Source organism: Varroa jacobsoni, unplaced genomic scaffold (assembly GCF_002532875.2).
Source record: "Varroa jacobsoni isolate VJ856 unplaced genomic scaffold, vjacob_1.0 scaffold_568, whole genome shotgun sequence".
In the NCBI taxonomy this organism is placed as follows: Eukaryota; Metazoa; Arthropoda; class Arachnida; order Mesostigmata; family Varroidae; genus Varroa; species Varroa jacobsoni.
The window spans coordinates 432,091-451,483 of record NW_019213470.1 but is presented as its reverse complement, the minus strand read 5'-3'; the positions used below and the strand labels follow the sequence as shown (position 1 = coordinate 451,483).

Here is a 19,393-nt window from a genome sequence, read left to right as displayed (position 1 = left end):
CTGTATCAGGAAGAGCACCAAAAGTAGCCAAACGCTACTGAAGCCAAATAAACGCGTTTAAAAGTGTCCCATTGATTGAAGGGAATCCGAGGTCTAAAGTGACGAGGCTAACATAGATCAGTCAATTTTTGGTCTATGCATTCGATCATTTCATGTTACTTTTGAAATGTACGTTAACAAGCATACAGAACATACACACACATACAAACAAGAGTCCATACATATCACAATACCAATTGAGGGCTGGCTACAAAGATATCTTCATTCTGACCCGAATAAGCAAAAGTATAGAACAAGCAATTTTTTACAAAAGAAGAAAAATAATATGACACCTATTTCCTATCGTACTAATGGTCGAAATAACGTGGGAACAAAATCATCAACATTTTTTCTCTGAAGCACACTTCTCTTTTTATGATTCGGAAAATCTGAGGTCTAGGATCAATCTGTTTAGTTCGCACGGCGGCTGCGCTCATGATTCTTTCTGATAATCTAACACTCAAAGGCCAACTCCACGGACCAGACATGAACAACAAGAAACCTACTAAAGGTTCTTTTGCTAGGAAAGGTTGTAACACACCGCCTGCGGCTGACAATCGTTACATGAGTTTCCTATGTTCTGTTTCGTCTCCTTTTAAGTTATATAGGCTGCTGGCCTGACGCCGATGACGCGAAGCGGCTGTCGCCTCGGTAGGTTTTGCGGTACACAGATTAGACGGCCGAGGCAGTGCCGGCGAAAGGCTAAAGCTTCAATTTTTATACCTCGGTTACGGCAGCGGTATGACGGCAAGGAAAGCAAAAAAAAAAAAAGGAAGGACATTGAGGAAGGGTGGATGAGGCAGACAGAAAAGGACTGATGCGCCGGGCCTGCTTTCGTAACTTATGTATATATATATATATACAAGATACAAGAATATCTTGAAGGAAAATCTTCATTTCAATAAAACTATTTGAATAACCACGGTAGCCATTGTGATGACCATCGCATTTTACACATATACTAATTGTTATGGCACTACTGCAACATTATGGGAATATAGAAATACGTTGCACAGTTAAATCTGCTCATTGCGATAATTATCGTATATCCTATTACCTTAACAGATGTGAAATGAAGATTTTCAATAGATTTTTCAATGTTACTTTTAGTCTATTACATATATTTGATATATATATAAAACATATTTTACATGTATATATATATATATATGATTTCTGTCTTTGAAAGTTTAATGCAAGTATATATGTGGAAGAAAAATATTCCTATGACAAATTTTAGAAATTAAATACATAAAGTCTATAAATTCATTTTCGTAAAGACCTCTAGGGTAGGATAGATGCGCGTACTATTCTATAACTAACCCATTGTCTGTGATTCTATTTGAATATTAACAAATATTCTTACGTTTTTCATATTTCCTTCTATTTCGGTACGATTATTACAGGTGGCACATCAATTGAGTGGCGGCCGAGTGCGACGGCACGCGCGCGCACTGAACAAATCATGCGCAATCCCGGCTAAAATGGCGGCAAGATCCCATTGCGCCGCCGTTGAGGGGCCTCGTCGGGAGAGACTGCGGCCCGGGAGGCGGGGACGGTTGTGGGGCTCAGGGGGACAGCGGCAAAGGCAGAAGAAGGGGTACCCGTACACTTTTGCCGACGTCGCGGTACCCCAACAGGATAGGCGGGTGGCCCTTGTACAAAAAAAACAAGCGGCAACACAGGGACCATTGCGTAAGCCAGTGGCGTCCCCCAGGCAAGAAAATCCACTCATGACAGAAGCTTCAGCAGTAGCAACAGTTTTAGAAGACGACGAAGAAAACCGGCCCACAACATACGACTTCCCTAATCGTTGTCATATCGGAGCGAACGGAGAAGAACAAAAGCGACTACGGCAACAGCACGAACAACATCATCAAAAGGACAAAAAAAAGCTACGAAAAGTAGAGAAAAAGCGGCGAAATCAACAAGCGCTCCCGTCACCGTTGTCACAGCTACTGCATCTGCAGCATTTACGTTGTAGGAGTAGAACTAGTAGAATGTACTGCTGTGCGTCTCTGCCTTGACCTTGTCCTAACAAACGATAGGTACGACGCAGAAACGTTGCTGATATTACTTGGCATAAAGGTAAGAAGGAGAAGATTCTTCCACGGTCGCAACGAAGCCGAAAACGCAAAAGTAAATCTAGAGAGTAATCACAATGATATAGTTTTGTACATTGAATGTATTGTAAAAGCAAACAAAAACGAAAGCAAAAAGGAGAAACAATATAAGAAGAATGAGACATACTGTATTTGCGTTGATGCGATCGTTTGTCGACAGTGACGTACAGCGGCAGTAATAGCAAAAACGAAAAATAGTTGGTGTGCCCGACAGAAGAAAACAACGTATGATGTAGTAGGTCATTGGGAACAAGCGTCAAATAAATGCCCGTCGAAGTTACAGAGCAAATTCAAAAACAGTAGGAAAGAGGCGGACCATCGAAATGACTGAGGAAAGCCGGCTTACAGATCAACCATCACCCGCACGTCAGCAGACATCCCAGCATCGTCTGAGTGCAGGAATTTTACCGCTTACGCGTAAGTAAACTCGAGTTGAAACATTTTGTTCTTGAAAAGGTTTTTCGGGTATTTCATTATAGATAGGCCGAGGAATACATGTGAGTGCCAACATTGTTGACGAATGGTGTTGTGATGAGGAACTGAATGAAGATTGTGATATTTGCGGTTGTCCAGAAGGTGCTCGTCGTATTGTATTTCGATTTAAAAAATAATTAGGCTTACCTTGTCTTTTTTTTCAAAATTTACTTTTCTTTTCTCATATTAGTTATGGGTGGTTACATGATTTTAGTGATTTCCATTAGTACCATTTTACCAGAACTAAAATTATCGTGATCTCCGTGAATATAGTGGGGTCCAGATACAGATATGTATAGAAAGAGAGAGAAATAAAATAGTTTCAAAAAATCCTTACTGGGTGTTGATAACCAACGCTGCCATAGACGAAGAGCATCCCTCTATCAACAAGGAAGTGGGCTTAAGGGGACAAAGAGGACAAATGACGATAAACTGTTACAGATATAAACGGAGACAAGGTCGGCATCTGGTAAGGAGTCCCTTATCGAAAACTCCATAGTAAGCGATTAGGCTTCATCAACCAATCAGCAGGAAAAACGCAAACAAGTATTTGCGTTTTTCTGTTAAAAATGTGTGGAAATGGTTCTCTCATTGGCCTATTGGTTGTAATTATCAACGCATGCTGAACGTTTCACTGCTAAGTTAGCCCAAATGTGAACACTTTTGTACTTAGTAATAATATACTCTATAATCTTATCCATGACTAGCCCGTGGGTTGCCTTTTGCTCAACCTGCATCCATCAAATACGTGCACATTTGTACAAATCTATTTGTATCAACTGTATTTACTGAGGCAATTTCAATCAAATATCGCATACTACAGTTGGTTTCATTTATATGGGTATCCTTTTCAGCTGTTTGCTTATATAGCTATAAATATGTACGCATAAATATCATTATAACGTCCGTCCATGTTCACGGACCTATTCCAATTACGATACTAATGATTAAAATCATCAAAAGTCTTCGAGGTCACGTCTGTGTATTGCTTATTCTATGATTGTAAGGCGCATGCACTGCGTTGAATGGCAATGCCAAACACGGCACGCGGAACGTAAGTTGCGTGCAAGAATGTCTAGTCCACACAGGAGGCATTCGCACGTGTGGACAATGCCGACATCACTAAGGCTTGGGGATGATACGCTAGATCGTTCCACGGCAGAACCCACGAACATTTTGCGGGACGCGAACGGGAAATTGTCGTCGCCCAGTCGACACCAACGAGCATCGATATTCGATCGGTATCACCGGCATCCACTGTTACAGAAGTCTTAACGTTTTTTATTCAGCTCGTGCACTTTTCCACCAACTATTCTAGCATCCTGTGAGTGGGATTAGTGCCGGAGAAAGTGCTGCGGCGTAGCGGAGATGGTACAAAACAGATAGAGCTTGCCAGCGGGCTTCGACAAATCTTAAAGACATCACTGCCATCAGGGCCATGCCCCCTTTGTTGAAGCGTGATGGACTCGCCGGTAGCCCTCAGAGATGACAACAAGTATTTGGTAGCTGCGTTGTGGTGTCAGCGAAAGTCAACTCAGATGAGCAGCTAAATAAATTATAGAGTGAAAAAAGTGCCTAACAATAGGCACAAGTCTGCATACGACAGAAATATGATAAAAGCGATGTGCAATCCAAATTTTCAGGCGCTTGCCTGAAACCGCATCTTCTACCAATTTATTCTTGTGCGTCTATCTGGCTGAGGCAAGATAGACTAGGCCTACGTTGGAAGGGCGTTTTCCTGGGTAGTGTTGAAAAATAATGATGAATGCTTGCGTTTGATAAAGTAGTACTTGATAAAAATTTTATCATAACGGGACGTTTGCCGTTGATCAGAAGCTTTCACAAGTACCGAATGATCCCTTGACTAATCATGCTTTTATACTGAATGCGCTTTAAATGACGGTCAACTTGATAACGTACGGTAGATTTAAATCAACATAAGGTTGATTTAGGGGGAAATTGGGTGCATTTTTTTTTAGCTCAGGTAAATTATCTCACGTAGTCATGAATCATTAAATTTATTTGCATAGCTGTATTATGGGCTATCGACGGGAACCTGTCCATGTACCCAAGAAACGTTTCCAGCATCTATTTACTGCCCGAATAAAATTAAATTCGACCTAATTTTTCACTATCGTACTTAAAATTATTGAATCTATAAGATTTACTTGACTTATGTACGAAGAACCAGTCATACAATCATGCGAGATACGGAACCGTCCGTATCCTATATTGCTCGTCCTATACAAGGGGCTTCGTTGGAAATAACATAACTAGAGATAGACTATCTCTGTGCATGTCTACTAACAGAATTCGAGCGGGAATAAAGGATGTACCAACGATGTAAGAACTATAGAAGATTTTCAGTTTCAGACAAGCTCTCTACTCTGGCTATAGTCATTCATCGTTAAAATTCTCTGTCTTAATATAAGGTTAAATTCATCACAACGTGCATGTCAGCCGCTAAACTAAACGTTGAACTATAGGACGCGTGATTTCTTCGAAGGCTAGCTCGTCGCTTATCCGTGAACTCGATACTGAATCATCAAGGTGGCAGCGGTTAGCTAGAATATTACCCCTCAGATTTCAACGTGTGCTTCTTAGTTACTGAACAATCATTTGATTCCCCTCGAATTTCTCGTATTTTAATTTGTGGCTTTGATACAGGCTACGCCGCAACCTTCAAGGGCTATCCGTAATCTCTCTACGAACCTTTCTAATTCCCTCGCCAGCCTGGGAGCAAAATTCGTAGCTTCCAATTTTAGACTCTTTACACCCCTTCTTTACCTTGCCGCTGCCCCCGGGGCACTTGCAAAAGCAGACAGAAATAGGCCAAACCCTGGACGACTAAATAGTAGCTGTCCATTTTTCACGAACAGTAAACGTATTGCACAACTATTTGACACTGACATCTGGTCGTTGTGCTTTATGAATCAAATCGGTCCGGTAGCCCTTTCCTTGTACAAGACCGAATTCTACGAACTAGCGGCTGTGTAAGGAAAGTTTACCCGAAATAATTTCTTTTTATTGGTGGCACGAAGCAGGAGTACGCATACGACACACCCCGTTCCATTTGCAGACAACAATGAGGCTGCTGCACTCGAAAACGATATTCTGCACCATTGGAGCTTTTAGAAGGTCGAAACAGGATATGAGTAGGTAACTCCGTTGTTACTATTTATAATGATGTATCATATGTGCAATTATACGCAACATAAGAAGGACAAAACGACACAGTCTAAGAGACAATTTTCGCTACGCCGATAAAAAAAAGTCTCAGAATAGTGGTGTCTACTAGTGGAGGAAATTGCAGATTTAAGAGCTAAAGCTTTTGCCATAGCAAAGGAGTAATAAACCCTTGTCGGAAAAAAAGATTTTTAAATAGAACATCGATATGTTTAGGAAGCATTGAAGAAGCACAGTGACGTAAACCCCATCCAGTCATTTACATTTAATCTTGTTACTGCATTATCCTCTCATACAATATGGTAATCGTCGTATTGGCGCAAAGTTGAGGTTTTTTGTTTTTTCGTTTTTGCGTCGTTGAACTATTCCGTAGCAGAATACTACTACATTTGGTCTTGTCACTACTAAAAAGAAGACTTGATCATCTACAGCACCATTTTATTAACTTAGCCATGTCCGTCTTACGCACCCTATGCGGTAGATCTTTATGCAACTTCCATCCGCAGCAGGTGAAGTTTCTCTGCCGGGTATCTGAGACTTTAAGGGTCGCTTTTAAAATCAGGTGCTGCAAAACTATAGAGTATGTTACATACTAGACAGGTTCTGTGAAAAGTACCGAGCTGTGCACTTTGATCTGCACGCCAATAGCAGTGGATCATATCTGGTCTGACGGTGAACAATAGTTCTGAAGGATAGCATGTAAAATCAGGTAATCTTCCCTGTGTTGTCTGTTCGTCTACCAAATAACTGCGTTCTACGACCACTTTTCAAAGCAAAATGCAGTGGAACTTGAATCATGACAACCACCTCGTCATAATATCAGTAGATAAGTTATGCTGATTATTTAATAGAATTAAGAAATACGCCCGATTAACTCTGTATATAATGTAATACCATATAATGTGCTAATTAACCGCATAGATTTAAGCGAATAATCAATTTTTTCCTTGCTATAGCCAATATACCTGAAGTACAGTAGTGTCACCCTAGGGGATCGATGCTTTTATCGCCAATTCGAACCATTAGTCTATCTTTACGGTATTCCATAAGTCCCCCAAATCAGTTCTACGGAAATTAATTGATAGCAATCGCATTTTATGAATTTGGCGCATAGATAACCTAGCTATTTTATGTACTTCCCAGCATACTTCAAACGATAATTACGAAACCAGTAGTTATGAAGTAGCATTTATACAAAACACGAGCAGATGGCTGTATGCCAGAAGTTAACGACAGCGCAATCGATACAAATCCGATTCCGCACAATTTGACAATACCCACACAAGCTTCTTAACCCTTCACTACTTAACACCATACAGTGTGAGCGTAAGTTCTCCTTGCCCCAATGGGCAAGCAGTGAAGCAAGGGGAACCTACGCGTTGAGGCTGATACCTGACAAACCGCATTCAGCCCATTTAGCTGTGTACGTGCAGCCGATGTACACATGCAAGAACCGGTGTGCGCACATGCATACTAGTTGTGAAAGAATGGGGTAGGTAGGAAAGATATGGACGATGTGAGCACGGATACCCCCTAATGATAATATTTAAGTCAATCAGCCAACCAGTCAAGCGGCTGGGTATAAGGTCATATGCGTCGTAGAAGTTAAAGAAATTTTAAAAGTGGTCGTAAAAAGAAGCTTTTTTTTTTAGGTAGATGGCGTCGGAGTAAGGAGGATTTGCATACAGTAAGATCAGCTAGTCGATATCTTGTGCTTCATTCCAGCCAATACATTGAGTCGGATTACGGCGTTGCTGCTAAGCGGCCAATAGCCCCGCATATGTGGCTTCATGGTAAAAGCCCGACCGTAGAGTGGCTAAATGTATACATGTGTGGTATGCTTAGGCGTTGAACAGACCAGGGGCAATGTTTTAGGTCTATTTTGCTTCGGAAACGAAACAGGTTGCAGGAGTATACTAAGGTCATAGTTCATCATGGTAAATATGTCAAAATATATGGTTAAAAAGCAGTTCTGAAGTACAAAAGCTTAAAAGGCAAACCTTACCTATTTTACTGACATAAATATATATAAACAGCATATATAGTTACGCTGGAAGTCAGGTATACTAAGCTTTTAATAACTAAAGGAATTCTAAGTCGCTAAAGGTTCGTACAACAGCGGAATTATTTTTGTTCGGAAGCGAGCCACCTTGTATTAAATTAGGTACAGAATCGAATCTTGCTTTACTGACAGCCTGACGTGATTGAATTGACTTTTTAGTGCTTGAATGCCTACACAAAGAGAAATACAAATAGAGCTTAGTGGTATTTAGATACGATCTCATACAGCTAAAGCCTAAAGCACCGCAGTTAAATCCTACACCAGAAGAGCGAGCTACCATCGCCATTTTTTCAAGAATGTGACCTTCCTATCCATAGACCTTTCCAGCGTTAGGTAGCGGGATGTGATCGAACCAACTGCCCTCGCTTCTTTCGTCCGTTCATTCACTTTAGTGCTTTCCGGACAGCTGTTGGGCTTCCGTCTTCTAGTCGCGACCACACCCATCGAAGGCCTGCGACTTATCTGTGACTTTTAGGTCTGATAAGACCCTACAGTAATGCGACAGAAAGGCTGGAGAAGAATCGCGGCTTGGGGAAACGCGGTTTGCTACCAGAAGCTGACAGACTGCCTTAGGAGGTAGGTACTCAATCCAGATGCCTCGACTCAGAGGACCGCTTTGGAGCGAACAATTGGAACGCAAGCCTGTAGGTTTTGAGCCTGATTTCAGCCTTCTTTATTCTCCGCCATCGTGAGCTGACAGCTCACTCTTTATTGTCTTATACGCCGTATGCTGTCTGATATATAACATGACTAGAGCGGGTTAGTATATCGAATGAGGGCCGTGGTCATTTTTGGCATATACCTCCACGGCGCATCGTGAAAAGTAGTGGTCAGACAACGATATCCAAGGAAATGAGGGCTCCACTTGCAAGCGTTCAGCCGGTGAATAAATATATCATCAATTCGCGCGGTGAAAGGAGCTAGTACTAGTTAGGAACCAGTAAATGTTGGAGTCCTTGCGTTAACGGAGGGAACACGTTTCAACCACGGGTCTAACTATCCTATTTTTTTTACCGTATTTTTTAAACTTCAATTTTACGAAAAGTTTAGAGCCCAGTTAACCACGGCGTTGCTCTCGCAGGCATCTGGTTGTCGCGTTTCTCGCGACCTGTCAGCATCAGAACGTCAGGACCTCGCGTCAGCGCAATTCAGTAGCTCAGGACTTACTGGAGATCAGGCAAAGCTACCTTTCTCCCCATGCACTCCCCGTTAGCTGACGTCGCCCATGTAGAACGTCGCATTTGTTACCAATATTATAGGCTTGCGTTTGGGCGTTGCCAATTTACCTCCACATAGACATATTTGACATCCAGTTAGGCTTAAACTGGTTGGCCGACCCTAAAGAAAAAAAGGCAAGTAGTACCTCAGACAACAAAATAATTCCAAGAAGTGCTTAAAATTGCCTAATTTGAAACGCAACAAATGCGTATAATGAACATTGGTAAAAAGAGATATGAAAGAGGATTAGCCAAAGCACAGTAATCGACCATATATAGAAAGTAAACGTTTATATGTACTTTAGTCCGACAACTTAAGCAGTATTAACAATATCCAGCTGTCGTTTATATCCGCTAGTTTTGTAGTTCTTTTTTGGTCGGCATCGAAATCAAGCTTCTTTGGCAAACATTTCACGGAGCGCTACACGCCAGAGTAAAAACCATTCTCATTTTATTTGTTTCTATTTATGTAGAATTCTACTATTTTTCATATTTTGTTAAATCTAAAGCATGATCGCTCACCTGTCGACTTTCGTTTATAGAAACTCTATCAAACGTATTTGATCCAGCTAGCATTTATCAATACATTTACCTCTGAATGACCGACTGCTGTGTATTCCGCTATGTATTACGTATATACACTCCTTTATTCGCTATATAATGTGTATTTTATGCGCTAACAACTCCCTTTGTGTAAATAAAACTAAAAAAATAAATTCAAGTATGCCTATATTGTTCATCTACAGCACGCTGGCACAAAGGCACGTCGTCAGTCGCCGGCCGAATAAGCTGGAAGTGACATATCAGATCTATACGCCTCGTAGATGTGACTGCATTTTTGGGGGATTTTTATTCAGATCACTGTGCGTCCCACGTAAGTTTCTTAATGAACAAGTTTTTTTTTTTATAGGAGAGACATAATTCGCTTGAAGTTATTGCGGTGATAGACGCCTGAGGGCTTATTTCGGTATTTTCGCAGCATCTCCTGAACGAGTGGTGTGCATTGGACAGTAGCGTGTCAAATTCAATTACAAGTATTGGGTATAACGAGAACTTTCGGGAACATCGATCGCGAACTTACCAAAATTATAGTCTTGATGTGTGCAGACAAGTAAGTATATGTTAACTAAAAGACGAGGATCTAAAAATACGTATGCGTAATATTGAGCACGAGAAATACTCGATTTCACGTCCGAATTTTTCTCTGGATACGTGAACAAGTCGAGGTCAGATGTATTACCAAACCTCCTTCAGCTGTAAAGAAAAATTTGAGTTAAAAGGTCAATTTCAGAACGTAATTCCATGTCCGATGTTTGGCTAATGATAAATTTCTACTGAACTTAGCCTATCTGTCTAAAATAACGTCTTAGAAGGTGAAAATTTAATTTGTATAACACAGTATAACCTCAGGATCGACCTTAATTAACGTGTGTTAACAATGTGATATAGTATAGCATAAATAATGTGAAAGACACGTGAGTGTAAGCGTTCAACTTACTTTTTACCGGTAATTTTTTTTTCTTTACCGGTAAACTTTCGACACGAGACAGATGCGCTGAAATTAGATGACCGTAAACGGCAATACAGCCGTTTCTAAAGCCTATCAATCTTAAACTACGATGCAAATCTGGACTATTAAAAAGGAGTTACAGGGGGTCCCAAGTTGTCTTATTCGCAGACCACACACCCAGTCGATTGGCTGTGAGCGACGGCAAGTTTATAACTAACTATCAATCGTGTTACATACACATCATTCTACAGTACGTTTACGATGACACGCCAACCATAGTGACGTTAACGCTGACATCTTCCGCTGACTTGAACGCGGTAAAACCTTTGAGTTCGATTGGACATTACTTTCTTAGCGCGCTTTATCAGTATTTTCGCTTCGGCAGTGGAACTATTGCGAAATGGCGAGCAGTTTACCCAGGGCTGCATTTAGCTGCCCTGAACAACCTACACTTTGTTTACATTCACGTCTGGCAAGAAGGTAGCTGGAGAAATCGCATCAGCAATGATCTGTCAATGTAAAATAGACAAAGATGAAGACAAAATATTGCCATATATTTATACGAAACAAGTGACTGTGTGCAGGACAGGTCGAATTTGGTTTTGATTACACAATTAAATCATACCATCTACAGAGCTTGTCCCTCCTGCTCCTGTCAGGTCCAAGCAGAGCTTTTTGTCACATGGCCATTTCGATGAGTGTGCGCTTAGCGGAAACAAATACAAATTTACAGTTTAGATAAACGCTCAAAGAAAGCAGAGCCGAATCATAAGCTAAAGTAATCGCTCTCAGAAACAGGAAATACAAAACTCTAAATCTGATGAACCGAGAAAGGGGCAACTATCTTCTTCATTATGCTTCAGTTAGTTAGTCGCAAAAAGGATGCCATACGAACGTTTCAACATACATCTTTTAGCAAATACATACAAGGATGTACAATGGAACATCCTTTTTGATCTTGAAGACTTGAAATCATTGTCACAGGCCAACAAAATGGAATGTCATTGCCATCCGTCTTTTCATTATGCTTCAGATGCTGCAAAAATAGAGGACTTTGAGATTAGCCGGCTACACCTCACCCAACTTCCGCTTGTGCCTACAGCCTGTTTCGGGCCTCGGCGATCTCCGTTCGGCTGTTGGAATGGCAATGTTCGAAAATAAATGCGAGTCGTTCTCTTATTCCGTGTCTCTTTCTACCCTGCTGCAGGCGAGATGTTCCGTCGTCGTGAGCTTTTTCGCTTGAAACTTATGGCGCAACTATGTGGTAGCTGGTGAGGCCGTAGCGACCACGAGACGCGGATATAGTACAACTGCCGCTTTAGCTGAGTCGTTGCCAAAACCGCTACTATATTTCAGCTTTTCTCGAGCCTCCAAAGCCTATCGCGGAGTAGGCAGTGGACATCACCGTCGTGCTTAGTGTAGGCGTGGTCCCGAAGTACACGACATCCGCTCAACGGCGCGTCATAAAATCATGATACAAGCTTTCGCTGCCGTCGGAAAGCGGGGCCACGGATATGCACACCTCTGCCTTCTGTGGGAAGGCTGGCGATCGCCTTTTTCGTATTCTGGAAGCTCCAATATGACACTGCAGTGCGTTTAGCTGCGGAAACGAATGCATTAAAAGACGTCAACTAAAGGACGCGTTGCGTCAGAGAGAAGGTGTCAGAATACCTGGATTCTCGTACCCGATTTGAGAGAGACGACGTGATCCGCGAGGAAATTCAAAACCTTTTGTCGAATCACCGCATATCACCGGTCCCTATAGGTGCCAGTAAGCCTTATCGAAAAAAAAAAAGACAAAAAAAAAGATGGTACCGCAACATGGAAAAGTAGAATTCAAACAAACTGGTTTTATGTTACAAAGCGTACGTATGCGACGAGCTGCTCTGAGATTTTGTTAGTTGTAATCACGCAAACGACTGAATGATTTGCATTGTAGATGACGGTAAAAGGTTGAGATATTAAGATGATTTTGGCGTCGTTTGTGCTGGCACGACGGCCGGACGTCTAATTTAGATATTTGAGTAGTCAGTTTTATCATCATCCGGTGCCCATGTTAGTTGATTTCATTGTACGAATTGATGTTGTGAAACGAATAAGGTATTCGCTTACGCCTAAAAAAGAAGCCTTTTGCAAAAGTCCCAGAGCAGTTCGAACGCTCCGAGAAATCTTCATTTTTATCGATAACTTAGGCGGAAGCGTGTAGCCGACCCACTTACACTAGAACATACAGAAAATTACGCTACAACTCCAATTTAACAAGCGAAATGAGTTTAAACTTAGGGGACCCCTTCCAAAGAAGCTTTTTTTTCTCTAAAGGATACGACTGCAGCGATAATCATACAATGGCGCACGTAGCATTAGAAAACCACTGGTTTACTGGTAATGTCCTGTAACTAATGTTAGAGGTCGACGTCAACGTATTTCATCGTAGACCTTCGTTATGCTTTTAACTTCCACAGCAATACTGAAAGGAATAGAAGAATAGAGACAGAGGTATCTTCAATTTAACATTTTGCTAATTTAAAGTTCGTTCGTTGAGAAACCCTGTCTTAGAGACAAGAGCCTTGCCTGCCTTTATCTGCTACTTTTAATCCTTTGGGCACTAGATAAAAAGTTCTCTTATACAAAAATCGTAAACAAGGCTACTCCTTCCTTTCGTTTGTGAAGTCTGACATACGACATGATGCCCTCGGTACACGCGTTTGATCTGAAGAGAACCACTAGAAAAATATTTAGTATTTTTGTAATCAGAAGATTTTTATCGGCGCTCGAGTTACTACACTTCTTAACTGCATAGACGATTTACCTCTAGCTGGAGCGAGAATTATTGCAAAAAGTATTAGGCCTTCCCAATAACTATATAATTTCCGGGTCTACAAAAGACACAGCCTGCAAAAGGACAGCTAGCAGATACTGCTTTTCTCTTTCAAATTCATCGGTTAGCACTGCACTTTCGTCTTGGTTGTTTTGGTGCTCGCCTACTGAGCCAGAAGTCAGCATTGAATCATCGTTTAGCTTTTGTTTGTTTGAAATGTGAGTATGCGTGTGTGCGTGCGCTACTTTGGATAAGCAAGAGAAAAGCAAGGAACTCTGCCAACTAGAGATCGTTATTGTCTATTAAAAGAATGTTTTCTTGGCCCGCCTCCTTCGAGTTTCAAACGGATCGGAATCCTACGTATGACAATACAGGACTTCTTCGTGATGAGCTGAAGGACGAGTACATACTTTACGTCACGCACTAACGGTCTCGTTTAGATTAGACGCTGCTGTTTTGCCTCATCGCCAACTCGTTTGCTTGGCAACTTACGGAACCTACAAATGTTTAGTTGACAGCAAAAAACATGCTCTTCGACCTGAGAGAATACGCCTTTCTGTCTGCCTTGCTGATATAATGAGAATTTGCCAGTAGGCAATTGTCACGAAAAATATGAGTATCAACGAAAAAACACGCAGAAATGGAAGGGACTTCATGGTTCTTATGGAGTTTGCAAATTAAGAAATTATATACTCTCATTTCAAATAAATCTAAACAAATTAATTTACTGTTCAGTTAGGAATGCCTGCCTATTCAGTGTTGAGCGCATGGTATAGCGCTGCAAGCCTTCGTGTAGTTGTACCTGGTTGTAGTTTGTTCTATATCATTATAGGTAAAAGCGTAAAAAAATAGTGAAAAAATCACTTAATCTCACGCAGGCAGCAATATACAGGACTGGCTAAGGGCAAAGTTTTGAAGATTACCTTTCTAAGGGCTATATGTTCTCAAGGGTGGCCAGGCGTCCTGCGTGTGCGAAAGCCAGGATGAACGTAATGTCTGTATTCTTCCATCTTTTTCTTCAAACAAATTCTGTTTGCATTGCTGCGATAAAGGTGTTAATCAGAAAGTGCTACGCTTACTTAATAAAGGAGATTTTTTCACTCCAGTTACGATTTAGCAAAATTAAGAGATCCAGACTAGGCCGTCTAGTAACTGAAAATGCGAGAAGCGCAATTTAAGGTCAACTAGTTTCATTTGTTTCGTTTTTTTTTTTTTAGAACTAAGGAATTGGAAAACTGTTACATTGGCCTTTGCCGCTACGACTTGGTCATTTGTGAAGTTCAGGTTATCACAGTGAGAGTGATGTTCATCATTTCGCCTTAGCCTTGTGCATTTGTTACCTCTCCTTTTTCTTTGATGAGGGAAACTATTGGATTTGCCCTCAGTTCGTCATTTTGCAGTGTCTGTTTGCCTCTTATATGTCGCGGTGTTAATTGTCGACAGGTCTTGTGATGAACTTCGTTGCAAATTGTGACAAATAAGAATTTCAACTACATCCCCCGAAAAGATCTCTGCACTAGGGACTGGTCTCATCCGTAACGGTTCAGTCGAAAAAAAAAAGTCTGACTTCGTTTCGTGATGGCTGGGAGCCAGCCAGCCAGCCAGCCAGCCGTATGTCTGATGGAAAGCCTGACGGCGATACCGGACGTAAAGCTCGAAACGTCAACGGTTCAATCAAAATCACTGTCATTTACCGTGCCCACCACTCGAGTTTTTGTTATTTAGCATTTTAAGCTTTCGAAATATTGTACCGATATTTGCCTTGAGCGACCTTTCTCTCTTCAGAGTCAAGGTTGTGCGCGAATGCTGCACTACGATAGCGTTCGCTTCCGATTTTTTTTTTTTGTATAAAACTAACAACAATCAATGACCCCTCTTCTCTTGATCTTTAGCTTCGCTTTTAGAAAAGATTGTGAAATGTACTTTTGATACTTGATGAATTGGTCGAGCAAAGACCTTTCAAGGCGCAGGACGCGCTGCGCCAAAACGCAGCTTTCTGACAGGGAAATATTGTTTGTTCCAGAGGGCTGTGTATAAATTGTGTTTAGAATTGGTTTATGCTTTCCTATTGGTCTTATTGCCACCCTCCTCGTTATCACTAATCTGCTCGTTTGTTTCGTGGTTTTTAATTAAAGACTTCAACCGGTATAAAACAAACAGTGCATACGCTCCGATCCTAAAAGTGAACGTATCTAACTTATTTCGAACGGTTAAAGCGTGAAATGCACGACAACAAAGTGCGGAAATTTCCGCTACCTATATAATTTCTTCCCTGTTATTGTCAACTCCGAACACTGCCGCTATAAAATGTTAATATAGAACAAGATTTTTCTTGTCAAATCGTATTTGCTCTAATACGGCAGCGTTCACTGAAGTTATAAAGAACGACTCTAGCAACACCTACACAGTAAATTGTGTATTGTAAGTTAACTGAACAAGCCATATCTCTACATACATTTCCAGTAGACAAGTTAACTGCGTAAAGCTCAAAATATTTTTTTTTACTGTTATTTAGTGGGTAGATGAGATGAAACTACTGTCTTTTTTATTTATGCATTTAGTGTACTGCTAGTATGCGCCAGCAGAGGATTGCGACATAAAAAAAATACCTCTATATACATAGAGACACGTGACTGGGGTAAGGACACTCTTCTTCCATGTGTTAACTTAATGAGAGACATTATACTTCTGTTACGGTACACACATGCATATAGAAGCGGCTACGTTTGCACGCTTGCTTATGCGGTTAGAGCGTCGATGGGCACTCAAATATAGGCCATGCATTTCGACGCCACGATTTACGTATCGGTACACATTGGTTATCGGTATTGGGTCGTAAAATGTGTGTACTTGCACATAAATGTAAAATGTGTTTGTCTGAACAAGATTAACCCATAGAGCGCTATTTATTACAGCAATTTAGAAACAATAATCAGAGTACTTAAGACGAAATTTTAGGATGAGACCCTCAATTTGGTACGGTATAGAAGGTCAAAAACAAGCTCTGAAGAATGCAGCAAAAGTAATCATTGATGATCTTCAAAAAGAAAAGCAATGTACCTCGCTATTTTTTCCAACTAGAAGAAACTAATTATAATTGGCTAGTAAGTTTTTTCTTCCCTACTTTAAATCGATGCCGATCAACCTTTTGCCACATATAAATTCACAATACTGTTATAAAGCTTGGCTCGGAACTAGTTCACGTATATAAATATAGAAGCTACGAAGTTCACAGAAAACTTCCAGTTCAAGAAAATCATTTCTAGCTATTTCTCTCCATTATAGTGTATTTGCAATCTCGAAAGTATACCTTCTCTCTTACCTCGTCCCTTCCTGTCTGTGAGTCTAACAGTCGTTTCGAATTGATAAAAAACTTTTCTTTTTGCCTTCTCATACTAAGGATCGCTCACAGTGTGCACAGCCGTAGGACAGGTGCAGGTATCGCAGCGTGGGCACCAATTTTTAAAAAAATTGCCGCCTAACTCTTCCTTCAAGCTTTTTACTTTGGCTAATTCTGCTATGAGGTGTCATTCGTATGAGGCGCTCGTGTTGCGGCACTGGTGCCTCGCCCATCAGAGGACACCGTCAGACTCAACGGTACCAGCAGCAGCAGAGCTACTTGGTTTCACTACTCACAGCATTTTTCTCCTTTGTTCTAGTCAGTTCAGCTCACACCTGCCTACCTATTCCACCTGAAAATTCAGCAGCTGCTCCGCCCAGACCTCGAGAAGAAGAAAATGATTCCTTAAGGAATTTATTTGAAACTCGTTCCCCTATCAACGTTGTTCCTCCCTTTGTCCTTGGCCGAGTCCGGTAAGTAGCATGCAGCTTTTATCTGACGCCCCCTCTTAGTTGAGTGAAAGGGTAGAGCGGACGCAGAGGTGGGACAAGGGAAGAGCCAAGACAAAGAAGAAGGCGTTCGTTTCAGATCTGCAGTTGACATATACGTTCTTGGATTTTTTTGGCTGAGAATTTTTCTCAGTGAAGGTGGAGAAAGAATTAAAGAAGAGCCTTTGTAAATATATCGGCTCCTTGTAGTGCCACTAGACGTAGTGCGATTAGAAACCCTATCGACAGTTAGGGCTTAACCGTGTAAACATGAAAAGACCGAGGCCCATGTATTAGGTGATACTAGAGAGTCCGTGTGCTTCGTCTCACGCTTGTTTTAACTAATTTGATTCGTTAAGCTAACGAAGACCGCAGCTCGAGTACATATTAACAATGACCCCGTTGCAATTACGTCGCCCCGCGTAGTCCATTACCCTCTTATTGTATTTCGGTAGCCTGTTCCAATATGTTCCCCAAGGAGCTTAATTAACTCAAATTTATCTCTGCCGTTTCGGTACAATTCTGCAATGTGATTACATTGTCTTTTCTTGTTGAGTGATTGACTATGTTTTCGGAATGCCAGTCAGCTCCTGAGGTCATCAGTCGGTCCCTCGACGATGGATATTACCATTGATAAAATCGGCTAACCGACTGATTCCTTACTTGGGACGTCGGCGAGGCTGACGAACTTCTTTAAATATTTTCTTCTATAAAATAAATATTCTAAGAGATAGCTACACACATTAAATAAAATTGAGAATGGCTTTGCTCCCAAAATGGATTGAAAAATTTTTAATCCCCTGTTGCTAGTTGATAAATGCATATACTTATTTGACATGCTGGTATATATTTTGAAATTAATTAGGGAACGTCTTTTACGAAGATCAACTCTACGTTCGCCACCTCAACTACCCAATCGATAAATTCCCTCGAAATACATTTTCATCCGATTCTTACATTGCCACAATTAAAAAGGTTTTTCGCAGAAAATATCAATTTCAAGTACAGGTATATATATTACATTTTTATTCGGATGATCGAGATTTATCGATTGGTGTTAGGAAAAACCATGTCGCTACTTTTGAAGCAGCATTTTTGACCCAAAAACTGAGGTTCAGGTATATAAATATCTATTGCGTTTCGTACGAAAAACACCTCCCATACATAAACTTCTATTTAAAAAAAATCATTCCCGTGTTGTAAAAAAGCTACCACATTTTTTTTTGTCCTTTTCACGTCAAAATACCTACCTCAAATATAGGAAGTTGCACTGCATTCTTTGACGACTCGTCAAGAATGTTCACACAAAAAAAGGGCAGTTTGCATCGATAAAATGTTTTTAACTGCTTCAAAAAACCTTCAGATAATGTATTTGATACAAATTGGTCGACTAAAATACTCGTCATACTAGACGGTGCAGCTTCCCGATTGGCACCTAACAGAAATTGACTCGAAGTCAACTTTTATCCTACTGTCGCATAAACGAGACAGGCTCTTGAATAAGTCTTTCCCTAAAATTTTCGCACCAAAATATCCATTTTAGGTGCACGAAGGTGTCTCGCATTTTCACTCGACTCGTCAATATCTATCGGCCAGCGTCAAAAAAAACATTTTTATATTCAAAAACACCATGTCAAATTATCGTCCTTCGGGAGCATTTTAAACTTAAAAACTGAAATTTACGTCTAGGAACATGTATTATATATTGATTCAGCTCGGCATGGATTTTCGATCAGTATCAAAAAGGACCCGTCCTACATAGATCTTTGTTTTTCATTTGGTCGGTAGAGCAAAAACCCTATTAGACAATAGCCCACCGCAGCCTGTACAACTTTCTCCCACATATGCGAAAGAGAATACTAAAGAAGGAAAAGCAACCCCAGAAAAAATCCGTCCGGTCAGCTCAGCCTTACGTGCAATCCTATTCCGGATGGTACTCCGTGGTCGCATCTATCTCTAATCGCGCCTTTGAGGTGCTTCGTGGGCTATTTGCATGCGGCTCGGGACTATGTGGCCTTCGGAGACAGTATTGCGAATACTGTCGATGAGAAGCACCATGGAGCAACAAAAAAATCGGAAGAACTAACAAGGGGAGGCAGTGGCCACGATAATTGACAGTAACAAACAAAAGAAGCA

The 19,393-nt window shown here is 41.0% G+C and overlaps 1 protein-coding gene across 1 annotated transcript in view; it reads left to right on the top strand.

The window, feature by feature from the left end:
- LOC111261555 (uncharacterized) overlaps positions 1-19,393 on the top strand; it is a 134,960-nt gene that overhangs the window by 59,060 nt on the left and 56,507 nt on the right. Inside the window, exons 2-3 of the mRNA XM_022835148.2 lie at positions 1,446-2,127; positions 2,323-2,579. Coding sequence (XP_022690883.1) covers positions 2,486-2,579 — 94 coding nt within the window. The 5' untranslated portion in view covers positions 1,446-2,127; positions 2,323-2,485. The remainder of the gene's footprint in view (positions 1-1,445; positions 2,128-2,322; positions 2,580-19,393) is intronic.